The sequence below is a fragment of the Terrapene carolina genome, unplaced genomic scaffold (assembly GCF_002925995.2).
Source record: "Terrapene carolina triunguis isolate 2854851 unplaced genomic scaffold, T_m_triunguis-2.0 Scaffold51, whole genome shotgun sequence".
Lineage (NCBI taxonomy): Eukaryota > Metazoa > Chordata > Testudines > Emydidae > Terrapene > Terrapene triunguis.
In genome coordinates this window covers 2,417,254-2,437,664 of record NW_020664402.1, presented here as the reverse complement: position 1 = coordinate 2,437,664, position 20,411 = coordinate 2,417,254, and the positions used below count along the sequence as shown (strand labels likewise).

Sequence of the window (20,411 nt, the reverse complement as noted above, 5' to 3'; positions counted from 1 at the left end):
ACAGGTCTTGGGCTAAGCCACAATCTTTTGGGCTACTCATGGCCTTTGGCACCCCCTGGGCTCCCTGAGCTAGGCACTGGCAGAAGGAGGCGGGGTGCATGGGCTTTGAGGGCAGCACTGTCCCAGGACTGGGGAACCCCCCTCCCTCCACACTGTCCTTGGTGAGTGAACCCCCCGCCCCTCTATACAGTCTGGCGAAGGGGGCTGGTACCGGTGCTCTGGGGTCCCCTTCAAACGGGCCTGTCCAGTGTGTACTGGCAGGAGCTGGGGCTCGCGGCTGGGCTTGGCAGGACCTCGAGGCCAAGGGGCTGGGGCTGCTTTGCCCAGTGTCTCAGCCCTGCCAGGCTTGCGTTGCAGGGGTCCCTGTACATATAAGGCGAAGCTTCGGGTCCATAGGTGGGGGCGGGAGACCTGGCGGGGCCGGCCAGGTTGTTGAAGTTCTCCAGGGCCGGGACCCTGGGCATGGAGGCTGTTGCCACCCCCGGGAACATGGCTTGTTGGGAGAAGGAATTGAGATCCACAGCATTGAAGAGCTGGAAGCCTTTGCCGGGGAGGGGGCTGGCCTGGAAGCCCTTGGGAGCCCAGCTGTTGTAGGAGTAGCTGCGGTAGAGGTCTTCATACGGGCCCCTGGGCAGACCGTTCAGCTGGGGGCCAAAGCCCCCCTTGCACAGCTCAGTCTGCAGGTGCCGCTCCTTCTTCCGCCACTTGGCTCTGCGGTTCTTAAACCAGACCTTCAGAGAGAGAGAGAGAGCGGGGAGGGGAGAAAAGCCTGCTTTGAGCTCAATGGCACAGCAGCCAGCATTGCAGCTAATCAACCTGCCTCCCACTTCTCAGCAGCTTGTGCGGTCCCTGCCTCAGCCAGGAGAGACTCACGGGCATCCCCTGCTGGGGACCATTTGGTGGGGCTCAGCCCAGCTGCTAGCAGGTGAACACACATCCCCAAAAGCACCCCCCCTCCCCAGTTGGCAGAGGGGCCAGGGACTGAATGACCCCTGGAGGCTGAAGCCGCCCTCCCCCCCCCCCGTCTCCGGTACAAGCCTGGGGCTTGCCTGGGCATTGCAGACATGGTCCCTGCTCGGTGAATAATGCTCTAGGGATGCCAAGCTGGCATCTTCCCAGCACTACGTGGCCCCATCCAACCTGGTGCCAACTTCCTGAGCTGCACCTGCCCACACCAGGTCTGAATCTGGCCCAAACAGCAGCTCTAGTCGCCCCAGCACCTGGAATGACCCTGGCAATTTTGTCTCCCTCTGTGATGAATTCCTGTGCCCCAGTACGGGGGCCTGTCCCGACCCCACAGACTCACTCAGCCCCGTGATGAGCTTTTGCCGGTCTCTGCCAGTGCAAGCCCTCCAAGCTACACACAGGGCAGGGAAAGCCCAAGCTCTGTGGCACCAGAGGCACTATGGCAACATGGCAGGAGTCAAAGGGCTGCCCCTGCATTCCACTCGAGCCCCAGGAGACGTGGATAGGAATTGCTTATTGACTTGACGGGAGTTGCAATGCTGAGAGACGTCCTCTTCCTACCGTTACCAGGCCTGTACAGCAAAGGGTTCCTGGCCCTGCCGTTGGCACTTGTAACATACTGGCACAATGTGCATTGCATGCTTCTGTAGTGGATGACCTGCCAGAGGACAATGGTCTACTACTGCTACTGCTACCAGCTAATGGAGCGACTCCTTCAGCGTATGAGTGGAATTCTGTGCTGCAGCGCTCCTCTGGAGGCTCTCACACAAACCCCACTCATCTGAAGGCCACGCTCTGTAAAAGCTACAGTTGGAGGGGAAGGCAGCCCGCAGGCTGAGCCACTGTAGCCCATCAGGCCTGGGCCCCACTCCAGTAGAGACTGCCCCCTACTGGAGTGTCTGAGGAGGCTCCTGCTTACCCTGATCCTGGGTTCCGCCAGGTTGGTCCACCCTGCGATCTCCTCCCTGGTGCTCATGTCAGGGTAGCGGTTGCGCTGGAAGGTGGCTTCCAGCTCCTGCAGCTGCTGGCTAGTGAAGTGAGTCCTTTGCCTCCGCAGCTTCTTCTTGCCCAGGTTCAGCTCCTCTTCACCACTGGAGCTGGACGACTTGTACTGCGAATTCTCCCCATTCTCTGCTGCAGAAAGCCGGGGGGAGGAGGGGGTCAGTGGGAGAACCACCATGTGGGCCAGCCCAAAGCTAAACACAGGAGGCTCTGCAGCGTGAGCCAAGGAGCCAGGGATGCTGTCACAGCCCCAGGCCCCTAGGGATGGGCCCACGGGGGACGTGTCACGCATCCCTGGGTTCCATTAGCACATACAGCGCTGGAGTGTCCTTCTCTGCCATGACAGCAGGGGTCACTCAGGCCAGCACAGGCTTCGGAGAAGAGGGAGAGGCTTGTGGTTATGGAATGAGTGTGAGAGCTGGGTTGAACCTTCTCCTGGGTCAACCTCCCGCTCCCAGAGGCCGGGGTAGGCGCGCGCGCATGCACACGCACACACAAAGAAGTTATAGTCAGGTCTGTCAATTAATCGCAGTTACCTCAAGCAATTAACGCAAAACCAATTAACTAGATTAAAAACATAGTTGCGATTAATCGCGGTTTTCATCGCACTGTTAAACAATAATAGGACCCCAATTGAAATGGATTATTAATATTTTTGGATATTTTTCTACCTTTTCAAATATATTGATTTCAGTTACAACACAGGATGCAAAGTGTACAGTGCTCACTTTATATTAATTATAAATATTTGCACAGTAAAAAAAGAACCAGTATTTTTCAATTCACCTCATGCAAGTACTGTAGTGTAATCTCTTTATCGTGAACCTGCAACTTACAAATGTAGAATTATTATTTTTTTACATAGCTGCACTCAAAAACAAAACAACTTAAAACTTTAGAGCCTGCAAGTCCACTTAGTCCTACTTCTTGTTCAGCCAATCACTAAGGCCTGGTCTACACTAACACCCCAATTCGATCTAAGGTACGCAACTTCAGCTACGTGAATAACGTAGCTGAAGTCGACATACCTTAGTTCGAATTTACCGCGGTCCACACGCGGCAGGCAGGCTCCCCCGTCGACTCCGCGGTACTCCTCTCGCTGAGGTGGAGTACCGCAGTCGACGGCGAGCACTTCCTGGTTCGAATTATCGCGTCCAGACCAGACGCGATAAATCGAACCCGGAAGTTCGATTGCCAGCCGTCGAACTACCGCGGTAGTGTAGACAAGCCCTAAGACAAACTAGTTTGTTTACATTTATGGGAGATAATGCTGCCCGCTTCTTATTTACAGTGTCACCTGAAAGTCAGAACAGGCCTTCGCATGGCACTGTTATAGCCCTTGTTGCAAGGTATTTACGAGCCAGATATGCTAAACATTTGTATGCCCTGTCATGCTTCGACCCCCATTCCAGAGGACGTGCTTCCATGCTGAATTGGAATTGATGTTCTATTATTGTTTAACAGCGCGATTAAAACTGCGATTAACTGTGACTATTTTTTTAAGTTAGCAATTAATTGGGATTCCTTTTTAAAATCGTTTGACAGTCCTAGTTATAACCACAACCCCGTGGCCAGCTCTCTAACGCACAGAGGACACAGGGCAGGAGGGCTTGGAAGCCAGCAGCTTCGAAATCAGGCACTGCAGGGATGGAAGACTCGTATCAAAAAGAAGATTGAGAGGTGACTTGATTACAGCGTATATGTAGATGGGCGGAAATACCAGGCACTAAAAGGCTCTTTCGTCGAGCCGAGAAAGGCAGAGCAAGACCCAATGGGTGGAAGCTGAAGCCAGACACATTCCAATTAGAAAAGGCACCAATAGTTAACAGTGAGGGGGAGTGAACTCCAGCTCCTATGGAAGCCTGGCTGCCTTTCGGCAAGATGCGTCAGTCAAACACATGTCATTGGGCTGAGTGCAGGGGTACCAGGGCGACGTTCTCTGGCCTGTGCTATATGGGGGCACATTGGATGATTTAATGGTCCCTTTGTAGCACGCCTCGCCCTGGCACTGGCACCTGCTGCAGCGGTGATGCAGCAGCACCAGCGTGAGGTCCTGGGGAGAGAGACGGCCAGTGGGGGCAGCTCGAGCTGAAGAGGGGGCAAAGAATCAAGCTGGTGAGCTAGTGGATGAACCAGAGTGTGGATTGGAGGTGAGGTGATCAAATAAAAGACGACCAGGAGACTAGAGTAGGGCCTGGGAAGTGAGACGGAGGAAAGAAGGAAAAGAGGAAAAGTTTCAGGTCAGGAGAAGCGGAAAAAAACAGACCGGGGCATGTGAGCAGACACGTCTAGAGAAAGGAAGTAGAAGGAAATAAAATCTACAGACGCACCAGAAAGAGTATCCAGGAAAACCCCTGAAATTGGTGAAAAAGGAAATTGATCAAAAAGCTGTTAGATATAAACAGGTCCTAAAAAAAGAGATGCCCACCCACAGAGGACCTAAGTCTGTGAACAGAGAGAATGACCGTTTGAACAGCTACTGACAGACCAAAGGTGCCTAGTGGACAAACGAGCGTGCACTAGATGACAAAGCCCTGCTCATGAATGAACTCACTGCAAAGAGGTAAACCCCAGGACCCTCGAATCTAAGGAGCACGTCAAGGTGAAGAGAAGCAAAGAGCAGGACGGCAAGAGTGGCGCTGGAGCTACAGCCCAGGAGAGGAAAAGCTGATTCTTCTCTGAAGTGATACCGTCTATTCTGTTGAGTAATCTCTTGTTCTTGTTAGTAACAGTGTGTTTGGCACTAGCTGCTCTGTGTGTACACGCTCACAAAGGTTACTGAGTTGGTAACCTAGAGTTTATTATTTTATGTAGTAAGTCGTTGGGAATGTTCTACATTATTTATCCTCCTGGTACAATTTGGGGGTTTTCCCTTATAAAGTTCGAAAACTTTAAAATCACCCCTTTTGTCTTGGTTTGCCTCTGCCTCGCCTCCCCGTTAGCACAGCCGAGCCTAGCTGGGTCACTGCACCTGCTGGCCTTAAATGCTATTAATCTAGACAGAGAGAGAGATTCCCAGCCAATAGAATGGATGGATCTAGCTTTGCAGGGAGTTTCTCCAACTCTCAACCTACAGGTTTCCCCACATGCTCCACAGACTGATCATTTCCTTCCTCCAGGATGAGGGTGGTTTGTAGCCATTGAGCGGCCCTTCTCCGGCTGAGTGACAGGGCAGGTGAGCCAGCAGTCCTGCAGGCAGGATGCCCACATGTGCAAAGGCTCCTAGTGTAGTGGAATGCTAACCTGTGTTATACTGTTCAACCACTAGGTGGCAATGTGTGTAAAAGACCTCATTTAAATGAACCTCAGACGTGTCTGGCAGAGCATTAAAGGATCTTATGATGAACACATGTGGTGTGTACAAGCGAGCTCTGTAGCCAGTCCATATCTGGTACAGGACTATGACATGGTGTCAGGAGTAAACTAAGAACAGAAATAGCAGGAAAACAGCAACAAAGGTTGCAAACAGAAGGAACAAAGCAACAAAGGTTGCAGGATCTCATCAGCACGCCTTCAACACCCCTCTTCAATGCCCCCAAGAACATCAGCTTCGACAAACCTTCAGAAGGGACAGACTGGAAACAATATTTTGCAAGATTTAGCATTGCTATTCAACTCCACAAAGAAACTGTATATAGAGGCATCATCTTTAATATATGCTATGGGGAAGCAGGCAGAGCCTATCTTTAAATGGTTTGACTTTACTGAAGATACAAGTCACAAAGATGACTGTGAAAGGGTTCTGGCTATGTTTGATGCATAATTTATACCTCAGATAAATGGGGTTTGTGAAAGCGCATGTTTTCACCAGAGAATTCAAGAATGAGGGGGAAATGTTGAATGTTTTATAAGAGCTCTGCATACATTGGCTGAAAACTGTGATTCTGGGAATGCAAAACATGAAAATATTGGTGACAGGCTGGGTATTGCGTTAACAGATAAAAACCTTTCACAGCAGTTACAGTTGAAGAAAGTTTTACCCCTACATACAGCTACGCAGGGAGCAAAGCAGTCAGAATTAGTCAAACAGAACAAAGGGCAGGAGCAACTTGGAAAATCTGAAACTAGCTGAGAAACTACAAACAGACACTTGAATGTTAAAAGTGAAGATCATACAACCCCTGAGGCAAGGAGGGAGAACTTCCGGGCTAAGAGGGACCAATTCCAGCCAACATCCACAAGGTGTGGAAAAAGTCATATCCCAAGAGATGATGCATGTTCAGCCAGAGGCAAACAGTGTAATAAATACATGAAACATGGACATTTTGTAGTTGTTTGCTGCGTGAAAGCAGTCAGGGAGTTGACTCATATTGCAGACAATCAAGAGCCATTATTTCTGGGGTTTGTCCCTGGTAATGATATAGAGCCTGCCTGGAGAGTGAAATTGAATAATGATGGCAAGACTATTGACTTTAAAACTGATTCAGGAGCTGATGTTACAGTCAGCTACCAGAGCTGAAGTCACCTGACACAGACCTGACCAGTACCGGCGCAAACCATTAGGCGACCTAGGTGGTCGCGTAGGGCGCTGCGATTTGAGGGGTGGCAACCGCGGCGGTATTTCCATGGTGGGACCTTCCGCCGCCTCTGTGGGGGGGCGGCATTTCGGGGCGGGACCTTCCGCCGCCTAGGGTGGCGGAAAAGCTGGTGGCACTCCTGGACCTGACTAGCCCTGGAGGGATTCTGAATTGCATGGGCCAGTTGATCACAGAAACAACCTACAAAGCTATGCATTCAGCGTGTCTGTGATCAAAGGACCACAGACCAACAGCCTTCTCAGCCACAGCATGGACACCATGCTGGGCCTAGTGAGAAAAGTGGAAGAACTTGACAGAGGATTTCATGATATTGGACTTTTGAAAGGAGATCCAGTACGAAGCAACTTAAGAGACAACGCTGTACAGGTCTGTCACATCTTATGCGCATTTAACATGCGCGATTTCAGCTTTACATGGTCGGCAAAAACAAAAAAAAGGAGAAAAATAACAATTTTAATACTGTACCTGTAGTGCGGGTGATTCCACCTGCCATTACACTCAATGTAATTTTGACTATACGCGATTTTCACTTTACGCGCTGACTGCGGAATGTAACCCCAGTATAAGATGCGACAGACCTGTACTATCCAGTGTACAGACACCTCTACCAGAGAGACTTTGAAAGAGCCTAGCTGCAGATTCATGTGAATTCAGAGAAACAAAGGATCTTATGATGAACACAGGTGGGGTGTATAAGCAAGCTCTGTAGCCAGTCCACATCTGGTACAGGAGCATGACACTTAGGGAGGCTGGATTTTCTCGTGGGAGCAGGATCCTGGGACTCAGGATTGTAGGCCCACCTCAGCAGGCCGTGATTCAGAATTCCTGGGTTCTGTGTGCAGTTCTGCTGCTGCCTCACTCCGTGACCTCAGGCATGTCCCAGCCCTTCTCCATGCCTCCATTTCCCCAGTTATGAAATGGCTGATAATAATCCAGCAAAGCACAGGGCTTGGATTGTCTGTAGCGTTCTTTGTGGGATTTGTTAGTCTCTCATCCCAAATCTAGGGCTCAAATGATCCTCAAAGCAAACATGGCAGAGTTGCCCCCTGCAGAAAGGTGTCCCCCTCCCAGGAGCCTAGCAAGGGGGTGGGTTTGCTCGCAATTTAGCCCAAGTTGAGGGGCTTGCAAACTACAGGGAATCTTTCAGCCCAGCCAGGACAGGGTGGAACCCTAATGATGCCCCTACCTCCCAGGCCAGTGTAGAATGAACCTATCTGTGGGCGGCTGGGAGGGCTTGAGTGTTTTGGGATCCCCAGATGAGAGGGCTGGGATGGAGATGGGCAGAGCGCTGCTTGAAGTGTCCACCCAGCCCCTGCTGGGGGCCCCTTGGCCATGTCTCAGGGCAAACAGGGTGTCTTCTCTTATACCAGCCTTGCCGTCAGCAGGTGCAACCCCACTGGCTCCAGAGCGGTGACACTCGATCTCACCACGCAGGCTCTCAGCACAAGGCTGTGTTGGGCTCCCCTCTCCATGGCTCCTTTCACCCTGTGGCGCTGCAACACTTCTCCCGCACCTCGTGCAGCTGCCCCCATCTCCTGGCCTGGCTCTGCAGGGCTCAGGCCATGTCCCTAAGCAGGCATTGGGTGGTGGGTGGCAAGAGCAGGGAGGAGTGGGCAGCCAGGGGAACCCACATTAGCTTGGCACCTATGCCTTGATCAGCTAGAGAGCGGATCTCCCACCACCATCCGGGCAGGCGAGAGCACTGGTACTTGGCATTGCAAAGGGCAGCATCTTTGCTAGGGTTGTTCAGAGGAGCAACCCTACAGAGTTTGCTTGCCTGTGTCCAAGGGGCTGCGGTAGGGCTTATTGGCAGCAGGAGGCCTAGCCAGGTATCCTCAGGGAGAATTACAGTGAGGGGCAGGGCCCAAGAGAAAGAAGAAAAGGGAGAGGGGGGCGGCATCGGCCTGTTTGTTGGCTTGTCCCAAGGGACTTGCCTCAGGAGTTTCTAACAATTAGTGTTACTGGTCCCAGTTCTGAAACGTTCACTCCAGCCAACCAGTCACTGACTCCAGGAGAGGATTCCACACAAAGGGAGATGTCAGGATTGGGCCAATTAACAATACAGTCTCTGTTAATACCCAGCTGGTTCCAGGCTCCATTTCTAGGGCGTGGTCCTGCTCGCTCGTACCACCAAGGAGAACACATGCTACCACCGGTAACCCCCACAGGTGGAGCCGCTCCCAGTTGGTGTAACAGTCTCTGAGAAGATCTACCAGGATTGGGCTGTGCCCCAAGGACCTCTGGATGCCAATGGGCACAGGAGTACATGGCAGGACAAGTATCGGGGGTCGCCGTGTTAGTCTGTATCCACAAAAACAACGAGGAGTCCGGTGGCACCTTAAAGACTTATTTGGGCATAAGCTTTCGTGGTTAAAAACCCACTTCTTCAGATCCAAAGCTTATGCCCAAATAAATCTGCTAGTCTTTAAGGTGCCGCCGGACTCCTCATTGTTTTTAGGGGGGGACAGGGATCCCTAGGTTCACCAGAAGAATGACATGTAAGGTCTCTACGGAAAGCCTGCGTCACGCCGGTCATCATCCCCACTGCAGGATGTACGTACGGGTGTTGTGTAAGGAGTTATGGATATACCTGAAAATTGTGTTCTTCAAGTCTGTGACTAGGGACTGGTCACCAGAAAGGTGTAAAGCAGGTTTTCTGTCGGGCAAGAAATGTTTCTCTATCCGTCTGTTCACATGTAAATCCAGTGTTGTGTGGCTCAGATCTGGCCTCCTTTGGCAGTCTACGCTGGGGCTAACGAAGGCTTGTGCAATTTGCAAAGAGAGATTTAAGGAAAAAGTGAACCAGCAGAAGAGAGTCCGATTGAGAAGGACAATGAACATTTGAGGGTATCACTGGGGGTACCTTTCATCTGGGAGGAGAAGCTCGTCTTATGAAGGGGGATCTCAGCCAAAGTGGTTGAAAATGCTGGGGAAAGGACTTGGGGTAAACTATCCTGTAGGACTCAGGGGAATGTCTTGTTAGTTAAGATTAGGCCCTAGGAAGCATGTGATGATTTTGTGTTCTATGTTTCCCACATTCTTACTCACAACCACTTGAATCTCTGCTCTTTGCTAATACATTTATTTGTGGTTTCACTAAACCTGGCTCTCGGTGCTGTATGTTAAGTAGAGTTGGGGTCCTGAGCTGAGTCTTGCAAGCTCAGGTGTGCTGTTCCTTTGGGAAGAGCGGATCTGAGACTTCTGCAGTGGCTCAGGGCCTGGGCACTTTGGAGAGATGCTCAAGGGACTCGGGGTTTGTGATGTGTCTACTGTTACCTGTACAGAGAGCGGGAGGCCTGGGAGGCTGTACTTGTGCTGCCGGAGGCTGGTGGGGACAGGCGCTGAACCTGACGTCTGCTCACAGCCGGTGAGGAGACTCCTATTAGGAGTGTGTTGCTATCTGCAGCACCAAAGTAAAAGGGCCAGACTACAACACCAGCTTGGAAATGGATTGTGATGCTTAAATATGAGGTGGTGTCATATATACACATACACACTACACCCTTATACACTGCACATAGATACCACGTCCATATATATTATCTGGGAGTGCCCCCAAGGCTTAATCATAAAACTACATTCCTCAATCAAAGTCCCAGACCTAACATTCTCAGGCCTACCATAAGGGACTAAAAACAATTGGAAAATAAAATCTGTCCACCAGTTGTAAGAGTGAATGTGCAGACTAAGGGACAGATGGGGCATGAACATGTGGATGGTAAAGTAAGGTGACCACATAACAGGGTTTAGCCCACTGGGTCATCTTCAGGCCATGTGTTATGCTTTTCTGGGATGACGGGCAAACATCCTCCCCATGAAAAGACAAAAGGTGGGGGGGGAAGGATAGCTCAGTGGTTGGAGCATTGGTCTGCTAAACCCAGGTTTGTGAGTTCAATCCTTGAGGGGGCCATTTAGAGATCTGGGGCAAAAGTCTGTCTGGGGATTGGTCCTGCTTTGAGCAGGGGGTTGGACTAGATGACCTCCTGAGGTCCCTTCCAACCCTGATATTCTATGATTCTATGAAATATAGTAGAAAGAGAGCCTGAGACATGAAGTCTTGTATCAGAGGCCCGGTGTGAGGCCTGAACTAAAGTAGTGGTCAAGTCCTGCTAATATAAAGCAAAGTTAGTAAAAGTCAGGCTGTGAGCAGGAGTCTGGCTCACAGAACCTGGCAAGCACAGGGCTGGCATTGCAAACACACATGTTCCTGAGACGTGCTAGGCACAGGACACTCACGCAAACACATTCCAGAAGGGTGGTACCAGAATACCCCAATACAGGGTTATGGTGTAAACACATTCCCTGAAGATGATACAAGGACACACTGACCCCCACCCCAAGTCAGCGTGATGGATGGAGATGTTTTGATCAAACCAACATGTACAAGATAAAGGGTGGTAACTAACCATGTCAGAGGGGCAACACGTAACTTGTTTGTGTCGAGGTATAAAAAGGAGCCTCAGAGGGAATCTTCGGCCAGCCGAGAGGGGAATGGAAAATCCCGCCATTCACAGAGCTGTGTCCATTGCAACGAGCACACATGCGCTAGTGTAACTGCAGACGTTGATCTGGGGAGCTAGGAGCGTGCGTTGTTGACAACAAAACTGGCCGGGTGCCTTCACTGCAAAACCAAATCTTGTGGTCTTATTGGGCAGTGTGTTTGGAGCCTGCTGTCCGGGCTATCTGGCCAGAGCCAGTGCAGCACACAGAGAGAACAACAACTAACAACAGCAAGATGCCCCACAACCCTGGACACCCCGGGAAGCATCACACCACTCCTGACCCTGGAAGGAGTGGAGCCTTTTTATCTGCGTGCCGTCTGCTTGGGTTGTGATGGACTTAGAGAGGGGGGAAACATTGTTTAAACCAGAATGAAAGCATCCCAGCAGCCGCTAAGGGAACTCTGGGCGTATGCAGCACACCTGCCTTCGGGGAGGGCATCTGCAGGAAAAGCCTTTTCCAGACCTCGCTTTGAAAAGAAAAGTAAAAAATGTGCAGAGATCAGAAAAAATGGGCCTTAGGGTGAACTTCCCAAGGAGTTTGTGTTCTGCTATTTCTCTATTAGAACTATTAGTAATCGCTAGGACTGCTGGCTGTGTATTTTCTGCAAAATGAGCAAAAGAATGAAAAACATTTTTTTCCCAAATATGTTCCTAGATTTTTTAAAAATTCTCAGAACTAAAATGTTCCACAACGAATGTCATTTAGAAAAGGGACTCGTTTTCAGCCAGAAAGAAATGTTGAAGGAAAATGTTTAAGCCGCTCTAATAATAACGCCTGGCTTTCCCGGGGGAGCGACATGAACCCTGTGTCTCTTCTCCCGACCGACTGCAGCCTGAGCACTGCTCAGCGTGGTCGGTCTCTTCACAGCCCATCACAGCAGCACCAAGTCGGGGGGTTCATGCTGCACCCGCAGCCCTTGGGCTCAAAGGCAAAGTGCGGCTGGGGGGAGCCTTTGCCTTTACCATTCTGCTTGCTTGTACCAAATTGACAATTTCCATTAGGGATGGGATTTTATAGGGCTATAGGTACCCGTACAGCCCCTGGTGTGGGCACAATTATCCTGGCCTACGGTGCCGTCCCCCACCCTCCATGTAGAGGAACGAGTCTCCCAGCATAACCCCTTGCTAACAGTGCGCACTAGGAGTTGGATGTCCTCACAGCCGTACAGATTTTGTGTCTGCACAGTCCTAACGGTGCCATTGAAATCTCAGCCTCAGGGGCCAGAGCCTCAGCTGGTGTAAATGGAGCGACGCTGATTGGCCCAAGCCGTGCAGCGAACCTGCATTTTCGCAGGTTTCCTTTGCCCCCCTGCCTGCCTCATCAGCATTAAATGAAACCCGGAGGGGTCGGGCTTCTCTTGGGGTGGGGTTGGGGCTTTCGAGACGACCCGCCGGGTTCCGGCCAAGGGAAGGCAGCAGGAGCTCTGCGGTGCAAACCAAACACTTCATGTTATCGGCCCAGCAAGGAGCGTGCTGGTGACTTGACCTCCCTGCAGGAGGGGATGGGGACAAGCATTCTGTGCACTGAAAGACGTACAGCTCCCGTCGATGTCCCCTCCTCCCGCCCCGCACTGCTCCCCCAGCCTGGAGACAGCACCCCCCATCCCCAGGAGCTCTCTCCCAGCCCCAGTCCCCCAGCCCTGAGCACATCCCTTGGCTCACCCTGCTGCTCCTTACCTCCACGCTCAGTGCCGGGGAGCCCCGCCGAGGGCAGCAGCGCCGACATGCTCCCTGGTCCGGGGCAGTGCCCTCACGGAACGCCCAGAGCCTGGGAGAGGAATCCGGTCCAGGAGGGCCTCAGGCGCTGAGCTGATGTGCCGGGGGGAGGGGATTAGCAGACGACTGACATGGCACGGGTGGTGTGAGCCATCCACAGGGATCCCTCCACGCCCGCCAGTTATCTGACAGACAGAGCTGCCCCTCTCCAGCGAATAAATAAACCGAGTGTCGCCAGCCACTGGCCAGAGGGATCGGGTTCCCTGACCCCACGCGCCCCCCAACGCCACGTGCGGCTTGTTAGAAGGTATCTGGCTCCCCTGGCCTGGCAATTTAGCCTGCGCCCCCCCGTGCCCATTGATTTCCCAGGCAAGCCGGAGTGCCTGGGAAGGAGGCGGGATGGGGAGGTGTGTCGGGTGTCAGGGACAGCTGAGGGCGAGCGAACCAGGTGCCAATCAGGGAGGGTCTTGGCATGTCGGGGAAGTGGGACATGAGGACGTACAGCAGCTGGGAGTTGGCTCCTTGCCAGCGCTCAGCCCTGTGGTGCGACGAGGCAGAAATTCACCAACGAGGGGAACGTCCCCTGCCTTTACTGCTGGTGTGGGAGCAAGGGGCACACCTCGGAGCACCCTCAAATCCCTTTGGCTGTAGTGAGAGCGGAGCGTGTCCAGCCCTGGGCAGGACCAGGCCCCTCGTCTGATCCGTGCGGCTGCTGCTCCAGCCAGGAGTCAGATTTGCTCCCTCCAGCATTTACCTGCTGTGTTGATAAACTGGATAGTCGGTTGCTTGACAGCACTTTGGTTCGTTATTTCGTTATGAAATATACTCCAGAGACCAAATGCCCCGTGTCAGTCAGGTTTATCAATCTGGCCCAGAGGTTCTGTACAATCCCAGACTCCAAAGAGCAGTTCCATGCACTGGCACGCAGTGCTGTTCCATTCGCCTTCTGCAGACACCTCGCAAGCCAGCCCTTTATACCCTCCCCGTTCACCCAGAAAAGGTCCCAGGTACGTCGTTTGAAATGGAACGTAATTAATCATCTTTGTACCTTGTCTGTTTCTAGTACTGAGGGCGCCCCTTTCTCTCTAGCTCTGAATCCAGCATGCATGCAGGTCATGATGCCCCCTTACCTGTGTTCTGAGACGCATGCCAGGGACTAAGGGGCATGCAGGCCTCGCCTCGGTTTCTGTGGGCAGCTGCTTGCTTGCTGCCCTGAGGAAATAAAATCATCTGTCCTGTTACGGACAGGCCAAGGCTGACTGCAGCTACAGCAAGGAGTTCTGGAAGACTTGCCATAAGCGCACAGGGTTATAACAAAGGTACAGGCCAATCTGGGCTATAGAACTGCTATGCTAATACTTCATAATATACACGCTTAAACACGTGGAGTACCTATACTGCGGGCAGTATTACCAGCATACTATGTGTATGCTAGCCAGCATCTATTAGCCAACACTATGTTCCCCCTCGCCCCGGGGTTATCAGTCCATTTAGGGGACACCCAGAGCCTGAGCACCCAGGGCAGCTTGCCCACCCCCGTAGAGCTCAGCCTGATGTCCCATGGATCTCTGCAGCAGCCCCAAGGCTGGGTCTCCCTTGAGGGATGAACAGAAACTGCCCCATTTGCTCCCAGGGATTCAGACCTGCCCCCAATCGGCCGAGATGTCACCCGGGGGTGTAGGGAGAGCTTAGATGGGGAAGATCACATGCAGACCCTCCAAATCCTACCTGCTCCGCTAGGACATCCCTTGGCACCTTGTATCATGGGCTTCCCTGCACTGCTGTTCGACATGCTATATTCTGTCCGGCTGCTGCTCCACCCAAGAGGTGGCTACATTTCACAGATGCTGGGGAAGAGAATCTGCAAAGTGCCATGAAAACTCAGGGCAGGAGGTTCTAGGAATGGAGACATTGCAGATGATGGATTGTGGGGTCCCTGGAGGTGGAGCTCTGGGGCTCTTGATGTTCATGAACAAGGCCCATTCCATTGAGGGTGAAGCGGGAAGGATGCTTGTCCCAAAGGTGGGTTTATGGGAATAAACTGGCAAATTGCTGCTTCTCCAGCATGGACCCTCCTGGACATCCCCACATTGGCTGCGGAGAGCCCCTGGCATTCTGCAGGAGAACCCCAGCAGGTCCAGAAAGGGTCCGGTCTCTTCGCTGCGCCTGGTGACTGACCATTCTGTCCTGGAGGCTGCAGAAATCGCCCAGCTCTTGGGGGATTGACCATGACCTCAAGAGTGTTTGCAAGGAGGGTGCAGTGGTCTGGGCACGAGCCTGGGCCTCAGGACACTCCAGGTGCAGCGCAGGACTCAGCCTTCTTTGGGCAACTTCCGAGGGTCTGTCTGCACTGCAGAAAGTGGTGTTCTGAGCTGAGGTAAGAGCCAAGCTGCTGGGGCTGCCTGCTATTCTAACCCAGGTAAGATCACCCCTTTTCTGGCTGTGCAGACAGGCCTCAGCTTCCATCCACACCATGGGTGTGAGGCACTCAGTTACTAGAAGGGTTTGGCTGGAAGAAAGGCAGGGCAATGGTTTCAGGCCCACAGTGGTTGGGGGTGGCTGAAAGGCTTAGCCAGGCATGGCTGGCTGCTGTGAAATGAGCTCGCTGGGTCTCGGTCCTGTGTCTAATGGGCAAGGGTCCAGGTCAGCACCCACCCTCACACCTGGCCCCGGCTCTTCCCTCTGCAGGCAGGACGAGGACTGATGGGTCCCCTCGCTCCCCGAGGGTTTCTGCGCTGGAGAACACTGGTGGGGGGGGGCAGTGCCTGCTTGGTGGGGAGCTGAAGGATGTCACCCCCAGCTGTCAGGCCAAAACCAGGGAAAAAACCTTGGAACCCTGTAGGGAAATTCCTGAAACTGACCCAGAAGATGAAGGAGCCCCATGCAGATTCCCTGCTGTCCCCTCCAAGTCCTGGGGGCACAGGCTGCACCCCACTTAGTGCACTGACTGGCTTTGTGTAGCCAGGGGCTAGGGATGTGCAGAGGAGCTTGGCTGGACTCCCCCGTCCCTGTCAGGGGGTTGGAGTGTGGGAGGGGGTGTGGGCTTCGGCTGAGGGTGTGGGCTCTGGGATAGGGCCAGGGATGAGAGGTTTGGGGTGCAGAAGGGGGCTCAGGGCTGGGGCAGGGAGTTGGGGTGTGGGCGTGGTGCGGGCTCCAGGAGGGAGTTTGGGTGTGGGAGGGGACTCCGGGCTGGGGCAGGGGGGTTAGGGTGCAGGAGGGGGTTAGGGGTGCGGGGGTCACGTGGGTCCCAGGAAGCGGCCACCAGGGCCCTGCAGCCCCTAGGCACATGGGTGGCCAGGGACACTCTGCACGCTGCCTGCAGGCGCCGCCCCCACAGCTCCCATTGGTCGCGGTTCCCAGCCAATGGGAGCTGTGCAGCCGGCTCTTGGGGTGGGGACAGTGCGCAGAGCCTCCCTGGCCACCCTTGCGCCTAGGGGCCGCAAGGACCTGGTGGCTGCTTCTGGGAGCTGCGCGGAGCTAGGGTAGGTAGGGAGCCTGCCTTCGCCCCGGGCTCCCGCTGAACGCCTGGCAACCCTAGGGGCACAGCTATAGAGAGAGACTCTGGGGAGCGGGGGCAGCTCAGGGAGGAGCAGCACAAATGAGCAGGGTCTGAGGGACCAACCAGCCCAGTTTGGCTGGGGGACTGGCGTGGGGGTGGGGGTGGGGGCAGGCAAACAGCCTGTGAGTGCCTCACGTGGGGGCACCAGAAGGGATTATTGAGGGGGTTGGCAGCAGGGGGGCCTTACACAGGGAACATTGAGGCAGCACTCAGGGCCAGTGAGATCAGTTTGACTGCGGAATCGCCTGCCAGGCTGGGCAAAGCTCTGGAGGACAATCCTGCAGGGTCCCTGGGGACTGCGCTAAGCCTGGAGCGGTTCACGGGCCCTGGCCGCCAGTCAGCTACAGACCCCACACACCCACACAGTCTCAGACACGGGCTCCTTCAAGTCTTGTCTCCACAGAGGAGCTGGTGGGAACGGCCATCTTTAGAGCTCCGGCGCCTGTTTGGTGACGGGTTCCCAGCAGGTTGCAGCTGTCTGTAGATTCCAGCTCTGAGTCTGCCTCGGCACAGCTGCTGGGGTGGGAGGCTCCGAGACGGCTGTGGGGGTGTCAGGACGTCATTGATATCCTGTGGACACTTGGCAAATGGAGGGGCGTGACAGGAGAGGGGGAGGGGAAGGGTAAAACTCGGGGTGGGGGGCAAGGGTGAGGGGTAAGTATTAACAATCAAATAATAACTCAATGCACTTCAATCTGAGGGTCCCGAAGCAGGGCACAAATGTTCATGAACACAGCTGCACAGGTTCCCCGACAGTATCCAATGGCATGACCTGTTTCTGAGTCACCGATAAGCTGGAGGAAAATGAACTTGAATGCTTATGGACAGGGCCGGCTCTGGCTTTTTTGCCGCCCCAGGCAAAAAAGCCTGGGAGGGCGCCAGGGGGGAGGGCGGCCGGAGCCCTGGGAGGAGGGCAGTGAGCCCCGGTAGGGGCTCCTTTCTCCCCCCGGCGGCCAGAGCGCCGGGGGCAGGGCGGCGAGAGGGCGGCGAGCCCCGGCTGGGGCTCGGCTCTCCCCCCGGCGGCCAGAGCGCAGGGCAGCCAGAGCGCCGGGGGGAGGGCGGCGAGCCCGGCTGTGGCCCCGCTCTCCCCGGCGGCCGGAGCGCCGCGCCACCCCCCTCCAGATGCCGCCCCAAGCACCAGCTTGGTTGCCTGGTGCCTGGAGCCGGCCCTGCTTATGGATCAATGTCCTAATTGGTAAAGCACAAGCTACCAACCGCCAAATCCCACTAGGGAACAGGATAACTGGAATAAACAATCCAGGAAATTTTTGGAAAGTGTTAGGGGACAATTTCCTGGTACAAGTGCTGGAGAAACCAACTAGGGGCAGAGCTCTTCTTGACCTGCTGCTCACAAACAGGGAAGAATTAGTAGGGGAAGCAAAAGTGGATGGGAACCTGGGAGGCAGTGACCATGAGATGGTCGAGTTCAGGATCCTGACACAAGGAAGAAAGGAGAGCAGCAGAATACGGACCCTGGACTTCAGAAAAGCAGATTTTGACTCCCTCAGGGAACTGATGGGCAGGATCCCCTGGGAGAATAACATGAGGGGGAAAGGAGTCCAGGAGAGCTGGCTGTATTTTAAAGAAGCCTTATTGAGGTTGCAGGAACAAACCATCCTGATATGTAGAAAGAATAGTAAATATGGCAGGCGACCAGCTTGGCTTAACAGTGAAATCCTTGCTGATCTTAAACACAAAAAAGAAGCTTACAAGAAGTGGAAGATTCGACAAATGACCAGGGAGGAGTATAAAAATATTGCTCAGGCATGCAGGAGTGAAGTCAGGAAGGCCAAATCACACTTGGAGTTGCAGCTAGCAAGAGATGTTAAGAGTAACAAGAAGGGTTTCTTCAGGTATGTTAGCAACAAGAAGAAAGTCAAGGAAAATGTGGGCCCCTTACTGAATGAGGGAGCCAACCGAGTGACAGAGGATGTGGAAAAAGCTAATGTACTCAATGCTTTTTTTGCCTCTGTCTTCACGAACAAGGTCAGCTCCCAGACTACTGCATTAGGCAGCACAGCATGGGGAGGAGGTGAGCAGCTCTCTGTAGAGAAAGAAGTGGTTCGGGGCTATTTAGAAAAGCTGGATGAGCACAAATCCATGGGGCCGGATGCGCTTGTCACGTTATTGACTTGAACTGGGACCGTATAGAACATGGTTGCAACCAAGGTCCTGTAGTGGCACCAAATCTTGTGTAAAGGGGTCAAATGAGGTGTCTAAGACAAGGTTATGGGTTTGCTGGTTATGATTATGTTGTCTATATGTGTGTATCAATGTTGTAGTTGAAGTTATGAATATTGGCTCTATACTGTCTGTATTTCAAACTTATGCTATGCTTCTGGGACACTTCCCAGACAAGTTGGTGTGAGCTCTGCCTAGCCTGCTTGATGGCCCATTAAGCACTATCAGCTATACAATTGACCCATTGAGAGAAGGCAGATACGCCTTGTAACTCAGCAAAGTATGCAGGAACTGGCCCATGTGACTCCAGACTCCATTTGCTGTAATTTTCCACAGTAAGAACAAAGAGGTGTTCTTACACCTAGGAAAGACTATAAAAGGCTGATGCCTCTCCCCCATCTGTTTTTCAATCCTGCTTCTTACCTCTGGAGGAACTTTGCTACAAATGGAAGCTCTACACAAAGGACTGATGACCCATTCCAGCTGTGGATGTACTTATAGATTCATAGATTCATTCATAGATTCATAGATTCTAGGACTGGAAGGGACATCGAGAGGTCATCGAATCCAGTCCCCTGCCCTCATGGCAGGACCAAATAAATGTCTATCAGGGATGGTCTAGACAGTATCTAACCTACTCTTAAATATCTCCAGAGATGGAGATTCCACAACCTCCCTAGGCAATTTATTCCAGTGTTTAACCACCCTGACAGTTAGGAACTTTTTCCTAATGTCCAACCTAAACCTCCCTTGCTGCAGTTTAAGCCCATTGCTTCTTGTTCTATCCTTAGAGGCTAAGGTGAACAAGTTTTCTCCCTCCTCCTTATGACACCCTTTTAGATACCTGAAAACTGCTATCATGTCCCCTCTCAATCTTCTCTTTTCCAAACTAAACAAACCCAATTCTTTCAGCCTTCCTTCATAGGTCATGTTCTCAAGACCTTTAATCATTCTTGTTGCTCTTCTCTGGACCCTCTCCAAATTCTCCACATCTTTCTTGAAATGCGGTGCCCAGAACTGGACACAATACTCCAGTTGAGGCCTAACCAGCGCAGAGTAGAGCGGAAGAATGACTTCTCGTGTCTTGCTCACAACACACCTGTTAATACATCCCAGAATCATGTTTGCTTTTTTTGCAACAGCATCATACTGTTGACTCATATTTAGCTTGTGGTTCACTATAACCCCTAGATCCCTTTCTGCCGTACTCCTTCCTAGACAGTCTCTTCCCATTCTCTATGTGTGAAACTGATTTTTCCTTCCTAAGTGGAGCACTTTGCATTTGTCTTTGTTAAACTTCATCCTGTTTACCTCAGACCATTTCTCCAATTTGTCCAGATCATTTTGAATTATGACCCTGTCCTCCAAAGCAGTTGCAATCCCTCCCAATTTGGTATCATCTGCAAACTTAATAAGCGTACTTTCTATGCCAATATCTAAGTCGTTAATGAAGATATTGAACAGAGCCGATCCCAAAACAGACCCCTGCGGAACCCCACTTGTTATGCCTTTCCAGCAGGATTGGGAACCATTAACAACAACTCTCTGAGTATGGTTATCCAGCCAGTTATGCACCCACCTTATAGTAGCCCCATCTAAATTTTATTTGCCTAGTTTATCGATAAGAATATCATGTGAGACCATATCAAATGCCTTACTAAAGTCTAGGTATACCACATCCACAGCTTCTCCCTTATCCACAAGACTCGTTATCCTATCAAAGAAAGCTATCAGATTGGTTTGACACGATTTGTTCTTTACAAATCCATGCTGGCTATTCCCTATCACCTTACCACCTTCCAAGTGTTTGCAGATGATTTCCTTAATTACTTGCTCCATTATCTTCCCTGGCACAGAAGTTAAATTTGAGAGACTTGATTTGAACCTGCAGTTTATTCTATCACTGCTACAAGCCTGAACCAAGACTTTGCCATTACTGTATGGAAT

The 20,411-nt window shown here is 52.4% G+C and overlaps 1 protein-coding gene across 1 annotated transcript; it reads right to left on the bottom strand.

The window, feature by feature from the left end:
- Window positions 1–230: 230 nt before the first annotated feature.
- On the bottom strand, window positions 231–12,734 carry LOC112114577 (pituitary homeobox 2-like). Its single transcript, XM_026657121.1, has 3 exons — window positions 12,686–12,734; window positions 1,886–2,100; window positions 231–731 (listed from the first exon to the last, which is right to left on the bottom strand). The coding sequence occupies exons 1-3, from the start codon at window positions 12,732–12,734 to the stop codon at window positions 231–233; spliced, it is 765 nt and encodes a 254-aa protein (XP_026512906.1).
- Between the last annotated feature and the right edge of the window lie 7,677 nt (window positions 12,735–20,411).

Coding starts and splice junctions, on each gene's coding strand:
- LOC112114577 (XM_026657121.1), bottom strand. CDS start 12,734: ATGTCGGCGCTGCTGCCCTCGGCGGGGCTCCCCGGCACTGAGCGTGGA. Junction 2,101..12,685: donor CCCCGGCACTGAGCGTGGAG/GTAAGGAGCAGC, acceptor GGCTTTCTGCAG/CAGAGAATGGGGAGAATTCG. Junction 732..1,885: donor TGGCGGAACCCAGGATCAGG/GTAAGCAGGAGC, acceptor CTCTCTCTGAAG/GTCTGGTTTAAGAACCGCAG.